General features: G+C 45.1%; 2 protein-coding genes across 2 annotated transcripts in view; one reads left to right on the plus strand and one right to left on the minus strand.

The window, feature by feature from the left end:
- The window catches only part of gstcd (glutathione S-transferase, C-terminal domain containing), a 77107-nt gene extending 71916 nt beyond the window's left edge, over positions 1-5191 (minus strand). Inside the window, exons 1-2 of the mRNA XM_007908844.2 lie at positions 5109-5191; positions 3963-4392 (exon numbers count right to left, since the gene is read on the minus strand). Coding sequence (XP_007907035.2) covers positions 3963-4385 — 423 coding nt within the window. The 5' untranslated portion in view covers positions 4386-4392; positions 5109-5191. The remainder of the gene's footprint in view (positions 1-3962; positions 4393-5108) is intronic.
- Positions 5192-5247: 56 nt separating this feature from the next.
- LOC103188747 (integrator complex subunit 12) lies at positions 5248-16025 on the plus strand. The gene is made up of 7 exons (XM_007908829.2): positions 5248-5315; positions 6395-6551; positions 10312-10464; positions 11021-11202; positions 12457-12616; positions 13378-13527; positions 15067-16025. The coding sequence occupies exons 2-7, from the start codon at positions 6399-6401 to the stop codon at positions 15631-15633; spliced, it is 1365 nt and encodes a 454-aa protein (XP_007907020.1). The 5' UTR covers positions 5248-5315; positions 6395-6398; the 3' UTR covers positions 15634-16025.
- Positions 16026-16693: the final 668 nt, after the last annotated feature.

The following is a 16693-nucleotide window of genomic DNA, read 5'->3' on the forward strand; positions in this document are numbered from 1 at the left end:
AGGCTGCATTTTTATACAGTAGGTTGGAGTCCTGTAGTGTAGTGGTTAGAGTACTCGCCTCGCAAACAAGAGGATTCCCTGGCAGGGCGAAAACTTAGGCAACTTTCCTTACTCTACACGACTCTGTTTACCTTGTAGTGAGTAGGAACTTGTTTGTTAGTCGATTAATGGATCGCTTTCCGGGTTTAATATTCCCTTCAAAAAACAATAAATAAATAAAATCTGGTCACTCAATCCACGATTGTTTGTGGGCCCCTGCTGTGCACAATTGGCTGCCGAGTTTCACCCACAAAATATACACTATATTCTGTAAAATGTTTTGAGACATCTCAACAATGTGACAAGGTGCTATGCAAAGAGTATTATTATTAATTATTACAGGGGCGGAGATCTATACATAACACCTTTGGTGCTAGTGTCCTGTCAATGTTCTGAATGTTCTATAGTCCAGAGGCAATTGATCCTCTGGATAAAGATCTTCTTTCACTTCTGAGGCAGCTAGGTTTGCTTCCTTACCTAATTTTCATTAGTAAACCCTTTCGCCTCCTCCACTGTGTTTTTTAAATCTTTGGTATCACACGGGGCAGTGGGGAAATTCTCAATTGCTACCAGGTTGCGTTTGCCAAGCATCCTCAACTCTTCCCAGTCTGAGCTGAATGGTTAGTTGAATGGTGGATCAATTTCCAAGGGTAATAATCTATTAAAAAAATCCAGTTACACTCAATCCACGACTGTCTGTGGGATACTGCTGGGTGCAATTGGCTGCTGCGTTTCGCCCATAAAATATATGGTCAATTCACTTTACACTATATTCTGTGAAGTGCTTTGAAACGTCTCAATGATGTGACAAGGCGTTATATCAAATGCAAGGATTATTATTACTAAAAGCCATTTGATATTTATCATGGTCTGAAATACCGATTACACCAAACCACTCTGATATTAACTCAATGCTCCCAAATATTGTACGGTCAGAAGAAAACCAGAGAGGTAACCAAACCATATTTCTTCCAATTGGATCCAATGGGTATAAGTTTGTTAGCAAGAAGTTGTGCTTAAGCTTCAAAACTTTCAAAGTTATCATCATTGAAAGTGGGGAAAAAAAGTGCATTGGTTAGCTATTTTGGGTATGATTGAATCCTGCTCGACTTAGTAAGGCAAATAAAGATTATAACAATAGGAAGTCTACACAAGGCCAGTTGGATGGCTGACAGAACTATTTCCAACGGTTTGTGGTCAGGAGAAAATATAGTGACATTAACGTTTGAATTGGAATTTATTAGCTTGCTTTTCCGATTTAGAAAGGGATTTTTTTTGCTGAGGTTTTATTTTAAGTTTTGGAAGCAAGAAAACCTCTGATATGGATAACTGTTGCGACACAGCCTACAACTGATGGTACAAATACGTACACTTACATTTAGTTGCAAATGTTTCCCTGGGTTTAGACGTGCAAGGAACAAGTTTGGTGGACCAGGGAGAGGTTCACCATAGCGGCAGAGGAGCCTCCTAACACCACCTGTCAGCAGCATTAATTGTCCTTATGTTAAAGCAATTCCCCATCAGTCCCAGGCACGGCAATGAAGTGGTTAAAATTAGCAAAGCAAGGCTCAATCTCCTTTATCTCTATAGAACAACATTCAAATTGTGCTATAATAGCCTCACATATCTCTTCTGTCATCAGAAATCCTTTCAGTATGATATCTGTGATCACAATATATCCTCCAACAATGAAATGCTCTACAGCATTGCATTGGAGCATCGACTGTGAATTCAGAGTTGGACTTAAACCCACACACAACCTTCTGACTGGGAGGCAAGAGCTACCAACTGATCCAGACTGACTCCGTAAGTGCAGCAAACAGTGTGACTCAATAGTGCAAATAATGAAACTTATTGACAGAATAATTATTGGAAAAAATGTTATGAAACGTATAATGATATATAATACCAACATCACTAACTCTCTCAGCACCCGCAAGGCTGAATGCAGAGCCTAAAATGCATAATCTCCAACCCTAGTAATTTTCTTCATTATTATTGTCAATGTTTAAACTTTAAACTGTGACAGATCAGGCCTTACTATGTGTTAAAAAAAAACAATCACAGCAATTCCCTGCTTTATATTGCGCCGTTCCAGAATTCAAAGCCTTGACAAAATAAATTGGGTTTGTTTTCCCAAAACAGCTCAATGACATCTAGTGACAGACCTTGAGTACTGCAATTGTATCCATCTAAAAGACAAGACAACCCCTCCAGAACAGGTTGCAGAACCTTGCAAAACCTTCCCTGGCTCAACTTTAGAAATCAATAAGCAGTAAGATGTTAAACCACCTGCTTTGATTCAACAAACAAATAAGGCAGAAACGTTTACCATGACCAAAATGACCAAAGTGCAGCTCAAATCTCATGCATGTGGTGCTGGAGCTCAGTGGGTAGCGCGCTCACCTCGCAAGCGAGAGGATGTGGGTTCGATTCACCGGCAGGGTAAAACCATAGGCAAGTTTTCTTACTCCACACGCCTCAAACAGTAAGGAGGAACCCGGTTGTTAGTCAATTGGCGGATCGCTTTCCGGGGGGGGGGTATCAGTCCCTCAAAAAAATTGGTCACTCAATCCAAAACTGTTTGTGAGACACTGCTGACCGCGATTGGCTGCTGCGTATCGTCTACAAAATACACAATCAATCCACTTTACAAAATATTCTGTGAAGCACTTTGAGACGACTAAACAACGCGATAAAGCGCTGTATCAAATGCAAGGATTATTATATATTATTATAAAATCCCCTCAGTAGAGTGCAGCACTCTAAATAATCCTTAATAACAAAAATCCTAACATTTAATTTGGCACCTTTGCATATTATTGAAAAGTCTCAAAGCGATTTGCAGGATATACTGTAAAGTGTAGTGACTAGTATTAAGATTGTTGATGAATGTGGCATCCAATTTGACCCACAAACAATGAAGTGAATGACCAATTTCATCTGGAGAAATTCTCTTCTCTTTCTAGATAGTGCCATGGGATAGTTAACATGCATCTCAAAGTCCTGACGTATGTTTTGAATATACTGTATCACAAATATGTGTACATCGCAAATATGTGGAGTCCTGTAGCTCAGTGGTTAGAAAACTCGCTTTGCAAGCAAGAGACCTGGGTTCGATTCCCGGCAGGGTGAAACCTCGGGCAAATTTCCTTATTCCACACGTCTAATAATAATCCCTCAAAAAACAATAAATTGGTCACTTCAATCCACGTCTGTTTGTGGGACACTGCTGTGCGCAATTGGCTGCCGTGTTTCGCCCACATAATGTGCAGACACTTCACTTTACAGTGTATTCTGTGAAGCGCTTTGAGACGTCTAGAAGAGTGAAAAGCATTATATCAAATGCAAGGATTATTATTATTATATAGTATGGTACTTGGGATTATAAGAAAGTCTTCTGTTAGCCTTTGGCCAGTCTGCTATTGAGCGTTTATTGATGCAAGTAAGGCATCAGCTATGCAATCATCAATACACAGTCTGGGGGTGAAAGAAGTGGAGGGTGGGGGGAGGGGAGCAAAAGAGAGTTGAGTGAGCGAATTGGAGAGGAGAGGGGTGCTGAGTGGGAGTGGAGGAGCGTGATTGTCACCTTGGCTGCTGTTGTACACCTATCAAAACAATCAGGGCACGGCAGCTATTTTGCACATACTGATGTTCTACACACAGCCATTAAGTGCATGACCAATTTATCTGGACGATTGTTGCCTGGGACACCGGAATAAACTCACTCATCTTTTTTCATGGGAATCACTGATGTCCATCTGAGTAGGCAGACAATTTAACGTTTCATCTGATGGACAGCACCTCTGGCAATGTAGTGCTCCCCCAGCCCTGCGCTGGAGTGCTAGCCTCAACTCTATGGAGACGAATACAGATTTCAATCTTTCCTTCCAGATTAGCGGCTAAACCAAGCGCTTACTCACCTCAGCACAAGCCTTTAAGCAAGTCTTCTTGAAGCCAAGCAACTCAGCGACGTCTTTCCTGCTAGGATCTGCATTGCAGGTCCCCTGTACAATGTGCCTGAGCGTGACAGCCAGCCCAGCTCGGCAGAAATTTCCACCCTTTTCTACCAGTGCAGGTAAGCGGCAGCTCTGCACTACTGCAGGCAGCTCCTGGTGGGAGAGGATGTCAATGGCAAGGCTCTGTGGTACCCCTCTCTTCCCCGGGTGACTGTCCACGATATCGCCCTCGGGCACCAGGACCACCTTCAGAGCTGTGCAGTCACAGTAGGACAGCAGAAACAGAACGACAGAGGTGTGCAGTGGCAGAACGAGGTCCTGTGAGTGGTGGGTGAGCTCCAGGTACAGGTGCTCTGAGGTGGGGCCACGCGGGCCCTTGTCCTTCATTGGGGCCCTGGAGGAGAGAGCGAAAGAACCATCAGCGAACAACTGAATGGTCAGGGGGTGGGGGGGTCAGGGGGTGGGGGGGGTCAGGGGGTGGGGGGGGTCAGGGGGTGGGGGGTCAGGGGGTGGGGGGGGGTCAGGGGGTGGGGGGGTCAGGGGGTGGGGGGGTCAGGGGGGGGGGGGTCAGGGGGGGGGGGGTCAGGGGTGGGGGGGGTCAGGGGTGGGGGGGTCAGGGGGTGGGGGGTCAGGGGGTGGGGGGGTCAGGGGGTGGGGGGGTCAGGGGGGGGGGGGGGGTCAGGGGGGGGGGTCAGGGGGGGGGGGGGGGGGGGGGTCAGGGGGTGGGGGGGTCAGGGGGGGGGTCGGGTGGGGGGGTCAGGGGTGGGGGGGTCAGGGGGGGGGGGGGTCAGGGGGGGGGGTCAGGGGTGGGGGGTCAGGGGGGGTGGGGGGGGTCAGGGGTGGGGGGGGGGGGGGGGGGTGGGGGGGGGGGGGGGGGGGGGGGGGGGGGGGTCAGGGATGGGGAGTCGGGGGGTGGGGGGGTCAGGGGGGGGGGTCAGGGGGGGGGTCAGGGGTGGGGGGTCGGGTTTGGTGGGTCAGGGGGTGGGGGTCAGGGGGTCGGGGGGGGGTCAGGTCAGTCCATCCACTCGCTCTATCATCCATAACAATAATGATAACTATGGTGTACTTTACTCCACAACAATAATAACACAATGTATGCGGTTTACTTACCAATAGAATGATGTAGTCCGTGTAGTCCGGTGACTGCGCGGTGTGTGCAGTGCAGTGCAGTCCCTCCGCTCCGCGGTTTGTCTCCAGTCCGGAGCGAAGAGCGCGACGGACCGGAAGTTACGTTTTGTCTCTCGCCGGAGGGGGGACCGCGGAAACAGCGGGACCGGAAATCACCGAATGATGCTTCCGACCGGAGAGAAAGTAGTGGTGAGTGTGTCAGTGTGAGGGGGAGTGTGTCCGTGTGAGGGGGAGTGTGAGGGGGGGAGTGGGAGAGAGAGAGAGTGGGAGAGAGAGAGGGGGGGGAGTGGGTGAGAGGAGGGGAGTGGGGGAGAGAAGGGGAGAGTGAGAAGGGGAGTGTGAGAGGGAGAGGGGGGAGAGAGAGAGGGGGAGTGGGAGAGAGAGAGAGGGAGTGGGAGAAGGAGAGGGGGGGAGTGGGAGAGAGAGAGAGGGGGAGTGGTGGGAGAGAGAGAGGAGTGGGAGAGGGTGGGGGGGGTGGGGGGAGAGAGTGAGAGGGGGAGTGTGTGGGAAAGGGGGAGAGTGGGGGAGAGTGGAGAGGGGGTGTGTGGGAAAGGGAGAGAGTGGGAGAGGGTGTGGGGGAGAGAGTGAGAGGGGGAGTGTGTGGGAAAGGGAGAGAGTGGGAGAGGGTGTGGGGGAGAGAGTGAGAGGGGAGTGTGTGGGAAAGGGAGAGAGTGGGGGGGTGGGGGAGAGAGTGAGAGGGGGAGTGTGTGGGAAAGGGAGAGAGTGAGAGGGGGAGGTGGGGGGGTGTGTGGAAGGAGAGAGTGGGAGAGGGTGTGGGGGAGAGAGTGAGAGGGGGAGTGTGTGGGAAAGGGGGAGAGAGTGAGAGGGGGAGTGTGTGGGAAAGGGAGAGAGTGAGAGGGGGAGTGTGTGGGAGAGAGAGAGAGTGGGAGAGGGTGTGGGGGAGAGAGGGGAATAGTGTGAGAGGAGGGGGAGAGGGGGTGTGTGTATGGAGGAGAGGGAGTGTGTGTTGGGGCTGCAACCCACTGCCTCCTGACTCAGAGGCGAGAATGCTACCAACTGAGTCAGACTGACAGCATCTATCGAGAAAAGCCCTTGTGGGAACAGAATAGGCAGAAGGTGGAGAGCGGAGGGAGAGAAAGAGGTGGGGAGCATTTGAGGTGGTGGGATCCCATAGTGCGTTGCAAAACCCCACTATGGGATCCCACTTCACCCCAAATACTCTCTGGGGTTCATTCATTCACTGATAATATTGAGGTGATCTTCAACTAATTTATTTTCCATTCAACCTTCTGGCTGGTGCTTCGCAGGACAATGGCTGTTCCAAACTTGGAGCTGGATCCAATATTCTTGAAAGCTCTGGGCTATCTGCATTCAAAGACTAAAGATTCAGCAGAGAAGCTGAAAGGTTTGCTGGATGAAACCCTGGCCAGAGGTGGTGACTCCAGCTTTCGGCAACTACAAAAGGTATGGGAGGGATGTTCTGGTAAAGCTATCTGCCTCCTGTCCACAACATTGATGTTACACACAACAGCAGAGTTTCTAGTCTCATGCGGAGGGTTGAGGGATTAGCAGAGTTGATCACCTTCTGAGAGAAAGAGGAGGGAAGGTATTGAAGGGTCAGTTAGCCTTGTTGCTGTTTTGTGCCTTTAATATAGTGCGAGTCCTTTTATAGCACTGTTGCACGGTAGACTTGAGGTACTGGACAACTTCTCTCAATCTTTGCTTCAGTTGAAATAGAGCCAGTCTCTCTTTGTAACTGAAACCCCTCATCCCTCATCCATTCTTATAAATCTCCTCTGCACCACTTCCAAGGCCTTAACATCTTTCCTAAAATGAGGTACCTAAGAGGGGAGCTAATACGGAGGTTTCAAATTGTAAGTGTTTAATCATGTTATTGTTAATAGACTGTAAAAGAAAATTTAGAAAGACCTATTTCACACAGAAAATATTGAAAATGTAGCACTCACTGCTCAAAACGATAGCTGAATCAGATAGAATAGATGCATTTTAGAGGAAGATAGTCCTTCACGGGAGGGAAAAGGGAATAGAAGTATATGGGATGGAGTTAAGAGTGAGTAGAGACTCATATGGAGTATATGAGTTTAAGCGCTCTTGAGACACGATCCTCTGTGGAGGGTGCGATATAAGTGCAAGTTGTTGTATGTACACTGAATGTTTTGTGCTGTACATTCTTTGTTAAACTGGATGCACTACTCCAGCAACCAATGATTTGCCAATTTCTCAGCCTTTTAGCCAAGATCAAATGTAGTATCTGTTCTTATCAGTTACTCCTTGGAATATTGTGTTCCTTTTGAGATTCGCTTGTGTTAGCACGACCGCAACCGAATCTCCCCGTAATCTATACTAATAAAGAAAAAAAGTCTGTGTGTCCGCCAATAACGCAATAACCGATTGAGATTTATACTTCAACGGAAAGGTTTTGCATGCGGGAGCGTCGCGGGCATTTGTTTTTTCGGGGATCTGTCGTTGATGAGCTATATTTAAAAAATGATTTAATTAAGCCCTAAAATATGAGATACTCTCTGTACCCATTGCCGCTCCGCTTGCAACCAAGGATCCAATATGGAATGTAGATTTCAGTGATACCACTCACTAACCATTTAACATGACTGAAACACTGCGTACACCTTGCATGCCTTTCTGCGTCGAAGTCCAGCCACGCCATTCTTTGAGCGGGTAACTAATGTTGCCTTGCTCTTAGTCTTTTAAGCATTGAAGTCCAGCTGTGCTCTTCTTTGTTCTTCAGTTTCATTTAATTGGCCTTCTCCCTTTTGTCTGGCATTTTTGTTTGTCCTTGAAAGTCTTGCTTAGAAAATATGCTATGAGGAGGACTCCTGGTTGGTTGGACTCCTGGTTGGGTGGACTCCTGGTGGGAGGAGTGTAGCTCCCATGACAACCTGAAAAAAATGCCATCCTTTTGTTGCAGGATACATTAGTATAGATCCATCTTTCCTCTGCCACTACTTTGTTGCAGAATACCATGCATACCTCATATTTTGGGGCTTAATTAAAGCATTTTTTAAATATAGCTCATCGATGATAGGAGATCCCCGAAAGAGAAATGCCCATGACGCTCCCGCATGCAAGACCTTTCCGATAAAATATAAATCATGTCTCTACGTCAATCAGTTATTGCATTATTGTCGGAAACACATACACACACAGACACTTTGTCTTTATTAGTATAAGATGCATGGTCTGCTGCAACAAAGTAGTGACAAAAAAAATCACACACCTTTCCAGAGAGATGCATCTATAATATATTCTGCAACAATGTAGCGACAGAGGAAAGCTATGACTTAAACAAGTTTATCATACATGTATCCACTCCCAACGAGTCCTCCCAACCAGGAGTCCTCCCACTGAGGCCTCCCATCAGGAACCTTCACAAAAGGAGCCCTCCCCAGCTGTATAGATAAAGATGAAATGTGTGTCTGTCTGTCAATCTACATTCTGTATTGGATCCTTTGATTGCAAGCGAAGCTACAATGGGCCATTACTGTATTATCATCTCTCTCCCTTCCCATTCTCAATCCACAACCGTTTGTGGGACATTGCTGTGCGCAATTGACTGCCGCATTCGCCCACAAATATACAGTCAATTCACTTTACAGTATATTCTGTGAAGCGCTTTGGGACGGCTAGAAGATTTGAAAAGCGCTATATCAAATGCAAATATTATTATTATAGTAATAATGGGAAAATCGAGCTACTAGCAGGAGCTATGCCTTCGGCCCTCTGTTAGTTGAAATTGGTATTGCAGTACTTCCGACCTGAGGAGTTTGATCTGCCCTCACAAGGAAGCAGAGATACTGGAATACAGAGCTAACTCAAGTACTTGGTCACTAGGCTCAGACAGGGCTTGCCCTGCTGGAGAGGTGACTTGACTTGTGCGGGTAGTCGTGAAGACAGGTTTCAGGTCCACATTGTCCTTTGACGATTTTGAACCTAGATTTTTTTTTCGGGGGCAAAGGGGTTGTCTGCGGAGACAACCTTCATTCCCTTGAGGAACGCATTTCAGTCTAATTTGGCTGTGAGTGGGGCCTAACCTCACTCACCCCAAAAAAAGATTTGTACAAAGTTAGCATTATTGCTTTACTTTTGCACTCTAATGACCCTATGTATAAACCCAGAATACTCTTAGTTTTTTTTCACAGTCCTTTCCACCTGTGCTGCCACTTTCAAGGTCTGATTTACCTTCATTACTTTACTCGTCTCCTCTTGTTAATATTTAGCTCTCAGAAATTGTTTGTTCACTTCTTCAAGGGCGTTACCGTGTATGTCTGTGGCTTGTCTGTATGAATGCATTTAATAATAATCCTTGCATTTGACATAGTGCTTTGCACGTCCTCTAGATGTCTCAAAGCACTTCACAGAATATGCTGTAAAGTGAATTGACTGTATATTTGTGGGCAAAACGCGGCAGCCAATTGCGCACAGCAGTGTCCCACAAACAGTCGTGGATTGAAAATGACCAATTTTATTATTGTTTTGTTTTGGAGAGATTATTATCAGGCATGTGGGGTAAGGAAACTTGCGCAAGGTTTCGCCCTCTGCCTGGAATTGAACCCATGTGTCTCGCTTGCAAGGTGAGTGCTCTAACCACTGAGCTACAGGACTCCACATTTGGCTTTAGCATATCCAGGAGAGTTAACGGGTGGGGACGAGCAGAGAGAGATTGGACTAAAACCAAATGCACAAGCTTAGTGTTTAATGTTATTTTCATGCGCCTATCTCTGTCCCCTGTCCTATTTGGCTATCGTTTCTCTGATTATTTTCTTAATTCTGTGTTTGTTTGTTTGTTGTTTGACCTCTGTCCCATTTTTAGCAGTTATATTTCCATTTTAATGTACACAAATCTATGTGTAATTGGAGTCTCTCTATTCTTGTTTGCTTTTGTGAAAAGTTTCCATTACATCGCATTCCGATAAGTATGGTTGGCAAATAGGCCAGCCTGTGTGTATCTTTGTTTCTTTAGCCAAATATTGATATACGGTCTTGTACAACAGAACATCCCGTCTAGGTTTGTCAGTACAGTACTGAGTACCTATAGTTGACTGAAATGTCTTATATCACTACATTTTTGTTTCAGGAAGAGGGGGGAATTTCATGCCTCTTGTATTTCAAAAATTGTCCCATAAACAAGTTGATTTGCTTTGATTTCAGAAAGATTATATTAATCCTGTATATTTCTTTTGGACAGGAAACTGATACACCCAAGATAACTACTGGTTCCAAATCCAGTTCTAGTAAGCAGGAGTCCAAGGTGTCGTCCAGTCTATCGTTGGGCAGCAATGGGAAATCCAGTTCTGTTGAGAAAGTCAAGAAGGAGACGGAGAAGAGACCAGCTGAAAAGGTCAAATATTTCCAGTTTAATTTGATTTGTGATCCTCTGCGCATCTGGTATCCCGGGCCTCCTGCATGGGACCTCCACGTCGCAGGCTCCCTCCTTGATCCCATTGGTGGCCAAGCTGTCATCTATTATAATCACCCCTATTACTCCCCTAACCTTTGGAATGAAGCTCCCCCACCTTCCCACCTCCACCCCACCCCCCGCCACAATTATCTGTCTTTAAATCCCACCAAAAAAAAGCTATCTCTTCAATAACTATAACAACTTGCAAATACATAGCGTCCCTCACGCAAGGTAGTGTCCCAGGGCATTCTTCATCCATACCTACCTACCGCTCCTCCCCTTATTTCTTGACCTCCATCCCCATCTTTGAGATTGGCTCCAAGACTTTATCCTGTATGAGAATGCAATGCAAATTGCTCCGGTTTGTTATCGTTGAAGTCATTTTGACCTAATATCGAAACCTTGTGCAGAGTACTCGTGTCCTTGGTTATTGTGAATCAACTTCTTAAAGAAATCATACATGTATCCAATCACCTTTCCCCTTTTTGCCAATTAGGTTAAACTGGAACCTCCTGAAGGAATCGACATCCAGAAAAAACCCAGATTGGAAAAGTCAGAGAATCGCTCATCTCCCATCACAGTTCAGTCCAGCAAGGATTTGGTCCAGCCAGACCTGCCAGGCTTCGAAAGTGCTGAAGACTTTGCCATGGAAATGGGGTTGGCATGCGTGGTTTGTCGGTAAGAGAGTTTGTTTACAAATGGTTTTGTGAAACGACCACTTGATTTCACAGACCTGTGTATCTCAGTGGAAAAACGAGACGTGGACTTCCCTCTATTTAGCAAGGTCTTATCCGAATATGCTGTCAAACAAATTTTGGTCGCACGATATGCATTGCTAGTCATAATTACCTGAATTATGCTGTCAAAAGAACCCTATATTAGCGTAATGCCAGTCACCTTATGCAATGTCTTTTCCAGTCCAGCATCGTTATTGCCTGTCCCTTTTACTGTTGTTTGTGTTGTTTGTGAACTTTATTCCCCCCCCACAGAAAAAAATACCAAACATGGTCTTGTTTGCAGTTCAGATGAATGCAAATCCACAACTGAAGTTACACAGCCAAATTCTCTTCCCAAGATGGAATGAAACATACAGAGGTCACTTGCACAATACTAAATGTGTAATTTGTTTAAACCCTCCCTCCCTTACAAAATTCCTTACCAATTATTATAGCTGCGGTGACATCAGTCAGAAGCCTGGCATAGATTTACTTACATAAATCACAATCGCCCAGTAGGTCTCCTCGACATCAGTGACTGTTCGGCATACAGTGCTAGAGGTGCAAATCTTTCTTTCAAATCAATATAAAATTTTATTGTGCTGAATGATAGATAGCTAGGCGTAAATAAGGATATTAACCTTGTCTCGGAGTACTGATGAACTGTGTAAGCAAAGCTTGTGTACTCTGCGATTAATCATCTGGTCTTTGAATTAGCCACTTTGTGTAATTCCATTGTAACAGCGAGTACTGTGCTTTCCAGGTGGGTAGTTTTGCTTTGCATGTAGAGAAATGTCCTGGTTACGCTAAGATATTCTGTATTCTAAATGGAGGATTGAGAAATAATCAATTGGATCAAAAGCAAAACTGAATGGTAAAAATGAGAAAAAGTGCTGAAAATGTACAGCAGGTTTGATCATCATCTGATAGACAGGTTATGTATTTGCATCAGTACTACATAGAGTAGGGCAGTCAAGGAGATCTAATGAAAGGTCAAACCAGAAAAATTAAACCATCACTTTCAGATGCTGAACAATCTACTGTGCATTTCCCCCACCATATTTTTGATTTTATTTAAAAAGTTGAGGTGGTAACTGGAAGTATATTGAATGGCTACTCACATTTAGCTATTGGATAGAATTGTCTAGACATAGTGTACTTTTTGATAGTACCAGCAACAAATGACTGGCTTAACTGGCTGTGACCTTGCTTGTAGGCAGATGACGGTTACATCAGGTAATCAGCTGGTCGAATGTCAAGAATGCCACAACCTATACCACCAAGACTGTCACAAGCCCCAAGTCACAGATAAGGATGTGAACGACCCTCGGCTGGTTTGGTACTGTGCCCGCTGTACCAGGCAGATGAAGAAAATGGTAAGAGTTTCCATTGAGTCCACGTTTTAATGCCACTAGAATGATTCATCGTTTGCTAGAGATGCCACAGTATATTACAAATTAGATGGTAAGGAGCAGCGATGGAATTGTTCAGTGACGTTAAACAGGACTGTTTCAAACTACTTGTGATGGACTGGGCCAAAGTGTGAGAAACTGCATTTTGTAATTTCACCCAAACCATCAATGTGTATGGAGAGATGCTGGGTCAGCATTGAGAGCCACAGAAACCTGGGAAGAAAAGTGGAGTAAACTGAAAGCTGAGCTGACGCATGTGTTAGACTTGTATACATCCGTCATTGGATGGGACTTGGGAACCAGTTATTTTTCAAAGTGACATCAGTGGGTGAAAAGTGTTGTCTGACTGTTTAGCTTCCCCTGGGACGATGGGTGTAATAAGTATGGGAGGTAGGGCAGTTAATCTACCTGTTGAACTTATATTGGAGACGTTTGTACAGTGCAGATTGGCTCCTTACTTCCTCTCTTAGAAATACTGTCTATGATTCACATGGTGTAACTTAAGTACAACTCATGAAGTTATAGGCAAAGCCATCGGGGGTCACAGCAAAGTTGCGTAAACACCGTGTCCAACATGCTCGTCTGGGAATGTTAATATTAAGATGGAACCCAGAAAAGGATAAAACATCAACGATCTTTGATGTAACCAAACTAAATGTTACTTTTCATGATGTTTTGAGGTCTTGTAATTAGAATATAACTTTGTCATTTTTTATTATAAACAGGCACAGAAGACACAAAAGACAACTCCAAAAGTTTCTACCTCAGTTGTTAGCACAATCCCGTCAGTCAAGGATCCCCTGGTGAAAAAACCTGAAATGAAACTTAAACAGGAAATGACTTCGTTTCAGGCCTTCAAGAGAACGGAAGTGAAGGTGCAGTAATAGTCTCCAATAATTAGTGTTAAACAAATTCTCCTCAGCAATAGGTCATGGTTTAGTGGTTGAAACTTTCATTTGGTGCATTATAGGTTTAAAACTTGCCTGTTTCTGGATGTGCTCCCAAAGTAATGACAACATTTTGCTGGATTGGAAGAGTGCATTAGTTAGTGCACTTCACTCTGAGCCACGGCTTTGACCTCAGCCTGGACTAACGGGGTGGAAGTCTCCTTTCTCTGCTGGCCATGAGGTTCCCACGCAAAGTAGATTGATGTGAGTCAGTCCACTTCCCACTGGAGTGGTCTTAAAAGTACAAAACAAGATGATTTGTGATGAAATGTGAACTAGTTGTTGGTCCTAAAGGTTTCAGTGGGTCTGATTGGTGTATGCAAAACACGACAAAGTCATTTCACTGAGCGTGAAATGTTTTTGAGATATGTCAGTTTGATCAGGTGTACACCCAAAGGAATAAATTATTGTTAAATTGCAGAGGCATTTGTTTGGTAATCGCTTTCATTTAAATCATATGGCAAGTAAAAATTAACACCATTACTATTAATACACCATACACCATTAATACAAATTGAAGAATGATGTATAATACTGAACGAATAGTAATATTTCCCTGTGCATTCCTCAACTGTAATCAATGGAAAAGCAATTGTTTACAACAACAACACATTTGTAGAGCACCTTTCTCGTCGGGAGGACGTCCCAAGGCGCTGGACAGACAGAGTTACGAACCTGAGCTGAGGGTCGGGGTGGGGGAGGGCGGGGGGGGAAGCAGGGAGATCGAAAGCATGGTCGAAGAGGAGGATCTTGAAGTGGGTCTTGAAGGTGGCAAGGGAGGGGGTGAGACGGAGGGACTGCGGGATGGAATTCCAGAGGGTGGGTACCAAATGGCGGAAGGCCCACGCCCCGATAGTGGGGCAAGCAAGGTGAGGGACGTGAAGCAGGCGGAGCCCGCTGAGCGGAGGGAGCGAACAGGGTGATAGGGGGTTAGGAGGTCGGAGAGGTAGGGGGGAGCAAGACCGTGAAGGGCTTTGGAGGTGAGGACCAGGATCTTGAACTGTATCCTCTGTGTGATAGGGAGTCAGTGGAGTCGGGTGAGGATGGGGGTAATAGGATCGCGGAGCCTAATGTGGGAGAGGACCGGCTGCAGAGTTCTGGGTGGTCTGCAGTCTGTGGAGGGAGGAGTTGGGGAGGCCGACAAGCAGTGAGTTTGCATAGTCGAGCCTCGATGTGATGAAGGCGTTTACTAGGAAATGAGTGCAAAACGCAATATGGGATTCAATTACAGTTCAAGGCTAATAATAATAATCCTTGCATTTGATATAGTGCCTTATCGGGTCGTTGAGACGTTTCAAAGCGCTTCACAGGATATACCGTAAAGTGAACTGACTGCATATTTTGTGGACGAGAAAGGTTTCCCCTATAAAGTATCAGCTGAGGGTCTAGAGAGAATATTTAAGTCTTTTTCACCCTGCTGAATGTGGTTTCAAATACTTTTTTATTAATTTAAAATATTTTTTGCAGACTACCTCGGCAGTTTCTGGGAACTCTTCCAATTCCAACTCATCCTCTTCATCCGCCAGTGGTCTCACAGGATGGGCTGCCTTTGGAGCCAAAACATCTGCTGCAGCCCCCTCCACGGCGAAATTGGGAGCTTCTGTTCAAAGTGCCAGCGGGAAGCCTAGTTTGACCACTTCAAACTCAAAACCAATGGGTCTATCTGGGCTCACAACGTCTAAAGTAGGGCTAAGTTCCAAAGTGACTGCAAGTGGCAACTCCAGTCCAGGACCCATCAAACCACCCCCTCCTTTAACACTGGGAAAGCCAGGTCTCAACCGATCCACCAGCAATGACAATGTGAGTAAAGTGGGTTTAACAGCAACAAGCAGCAGTGCTGGCCAGGCTAGTGGTGGAAATGGAGGCACCAGTGTTGCCATCAGCAGCACTGGGAACAATGGGGCAAAAGTCACCTCCGAAGGAGGCAACTCTTCTCTACCTAAAGTTCCAACATCGCAAGAGTCGCAGCTCAATGCCATGAAGCGACTTCAGATGGTCAAAAAGAAAGCAGCACAGAAGAAACTGAAGAAATAATAGTGAGCTATCAGAGAATGTATGCAGGGTTCGTACAAAATGTAACCATGATCTGTTGATCTGCATGGATCGCTGCCAATAAGACAGTCAAACCTTTGCCTTTAAAATAGTTTTCATCATCTTTTGGACATGATCTGTTTTTCATGGGTGAAGAATGGGACAGGAACATTCTTGAGCTCTCAAAAAACTTTCATCTATTTTTGAGGGCGTTCGCTAAAGTTCTGTGAATTGTTCAGCACAGAAGTGAGTGGTATTAACCGAGTAGAGTTTTGGGATGTTGAAAAATGGTACTGTCACACACAGGAGAACTTACACAGTGTTTAAACAAAGCATTTTTATAAATCAACTTTTTAAATTAAATCATTCCTACCAGCCACATTTTTAATGAAAAAAAGCACACGAAAATAGCTCTGTCCAGCGCCTTGGGACATCCTCCCGACGTGAAAGGCGCTATACAAATGTAATCTTCTTGTTGTTGTTGTTTTAGATAGGCAGCAAGTGATTCAGGCTGTTTTCCTTTTGCTAAAAGCATTCTTCTCAGTGATTTTGAGATTCAATGCTCACTCCAAATTTTCCATCACGTGAAACCGGTTTACCGTGCTGGAAGCAAGGTGAGATTAAATTAATGAACTTGGAGCTTTTAAAAAGCATTTATTTTGTTGACAAATGTTGTTAATGTTGACATCTTCTCCCCTTGGTGAACCTCACTGCTTATAATTTTTTTGTTAAATCCCCAAACTACTTTTACATTGTTTTGTACAGCCCAGAACTGCTTATAAGCAGTAAGTACTGCAATAGTGCATGTGTGATTTCTCTTTGCAGTAGGTTCTCAAGGCAAATTTTAGCAAGTTAGATTCCAGCACTACCCTATTATACATTCTGGAATCCCCAAGCCTTGGTTCTTGCCAACCTGTGTCTAAATAATTTCTGGAATCAGGTAAAGGGGTGTGTCCCTCGATGGACAATTGTGCATTACAGACACAGGGACATTTCCACATGTAGGTGTCATATGTATATGAAACTGCCTGGTTTGAATACTCTTAAGCACGGTGATGGGTTT

Source organism: Callorhinchus milii, unplaced genomic scaffold (genome assembly GCF_018977255.1).
Source record: "Callorhinchus milii isolate IMCB2004 unplaced genomic scaffold, IMCB_Cmil_1.0 Scaffold43, whole genome shotgun sequence".
Taxonomy (NCBI): domain Eukaryota; kingdom Metazoa; phylum Chordata; class Chondrichthyes; order Chimaeriformes; family Callorhinchidae; genus Callorhinchus; species Callorhinchus milii.

Coding starts and splice junctions, on each gene's coding strand:
- LOC103188747 (XM_007908829.2), top strand. CDS start 6,399: ATGGCTGTTCCAAACTTGGAGCTGGATCCAATATTCTTGAAAGCTCTG. Junction 6,552..10,311: donor GCTTTCGGCAACTACAAAAG/GTATGGGAGGGA, acceptor TCTTTTGGACAG/GAAACTGATACACCCAAGAT. Junction 12,617..13,377: donor CCAGGCAGATGAAGAAAATG/GTAAGAGTTTCC, acceptor TATTATAAACAG/GCACAGAAGACACAAAAGAC.